Source organism: Dinoponera quadriceps, unplaced genomic scaffold (assembly GCF_001313825.1).
Source record: "Dinoponera quadriceps isolate SergipeBrazil2010 unplaced genomic scaffold, ASM131382v1 scaffold1206, whole genome shotgun sequence".
Taxonomy (NCBI): domain Eukaryota; kingdom Metazoa; phylum Arthropoda; class Insecta; order Hymenoptera; family Formicidae; genus Dinoponera; species Dinoponera quadriceps.
The window spans coordinates 1-1,335 of record NW_014555277.1 but is presented as its reverse complement, the minus strand read 5'-3'; the positions used below and the strand labels follow the sequence as shown (position 1 = coordinate 1,335).

The following is a 1,335-nucleotide window of genomic DNA, read 5'->3' as shown; positions in this document are numbered from 1 at the left end:
ATAGAAATAAAAATCAAAAAAAGCTATTTTTCACATTATTTATTATTTTTAATCGAAATAATTTCCATTGGCAACTACGACTTTCTGCCAACGGGCAAGTCATAAATGCCTTTTTTAAAAAAAATCTTCATTTTTAGAGTTAATAAACAATTCAGTCTTTTATAATATCGTTTTTTGTTATTGTATTTTTTTTTCTTAAAAATAATTCATAATTACGATAAAGGCAATAATCGGTCTTGTGAGATGTCTGGTGAATATGGAGGATGTGGTAAAAGTTCATATTTTAGAGAATTTAACTTGTCAACAGTGAGTGAAGCTTTATGTGGTCTTGCGTTATCTTGCAGTAATATTATGCCGTGCCGATTGAGCAATGCTGGTTGTTCTTTCACAAGTTTCTCATGCATAATGATCAATTTCACGGCAATAGGACTTCGCTGTTATGGTTTTCCCTGGTTGTAGGAAGGAATAATGGATCACTTTTTGGCATTCTACCATATGGTAACCATAATCTTCTTTTGATGGAATTTCGGCTTAGGGGTATGTCCTGGCGGTGTATTCTTATCTACCCATTTGCTTGATCGTTTTCGATTGTCGTACAAAATCCACTTTTCATCACAAGTGATGATTTGGTGTACAAACGGCAATCGTGTATTGCGAATCAACAAAGATGCGCACTTACTCTTGCGGTCGACAATCTGCAGTTCCGTCAGTTTGTACGGTACATATAAGTCCAATTTTTTTACTTTGTTTATTGCACGAAGATGTTTCAACACAGCCATACGGCTAGTTACTAGCTTAGTCCCAAGTTTACGAATAGTTATGTCTGGATCGGATTCCACAGTCGTCTTTAATTCCTCGTTATCAATATGGATCGGTGGTCTTCCACGAGGCTCATTGACGATGTTCAAATTGCCAGAACGAAATTTTTGGAACCAATATCGAGCATTTTTTTTATTGATGGATTCATCTCCAAAAGCTTGATTAATGTTTCTCGAAGCTTGAGCTGCACAATAATTCAAATTATACACATACAAAAAAGTAGATGTAAATCGCGTTCTGCTTTCATGTGGTTTGGGAGAAATATAAAATAAAGTGGAGAACAAACATGAAAAAATTTTACAAAATGAGTAAGAAGAATATCTTTAAAATTTATAAATAAAAATATCGAGCGCACGTTGTAATGAACCTCTCCCAATCGCAGTTAAACACAGACTAACCAAAAACGCTTGTTTAATATTGGGTAGGCAAATAAATTCGTTCGGTTTTTTAATAGGAGTACGTTTACTGTTTCAGCAATCTCTTTTCCACAGGGCTATCGCACAACGCGCTTGCGCA

General features: G+C 35.0%; 1 protein-coding gene across 1 annotated transcript; it reads right to left on the bottom strand.

Annotated features, from left to right (window-relative positions):
* Window positions 1-488: 488 nt before the first annotated feature.
* LOC106743765 (histone-lysine N-methyltransferase SETMAR-like) lies at window positions 489-1,003 on the bottom strand (the record flags this gene model as incomplete). The annotated part of the gene is made up of 1 exon (XM_014617959.1): window positions 489-1,003. A coding segment is annotated over one exon (515 nt), but the record flags the coding sequence as incomplete, so codon positions are not given.
* Between the last annotated feature and the right edge of the window lie 332 nt (window positions 1,004-1,335).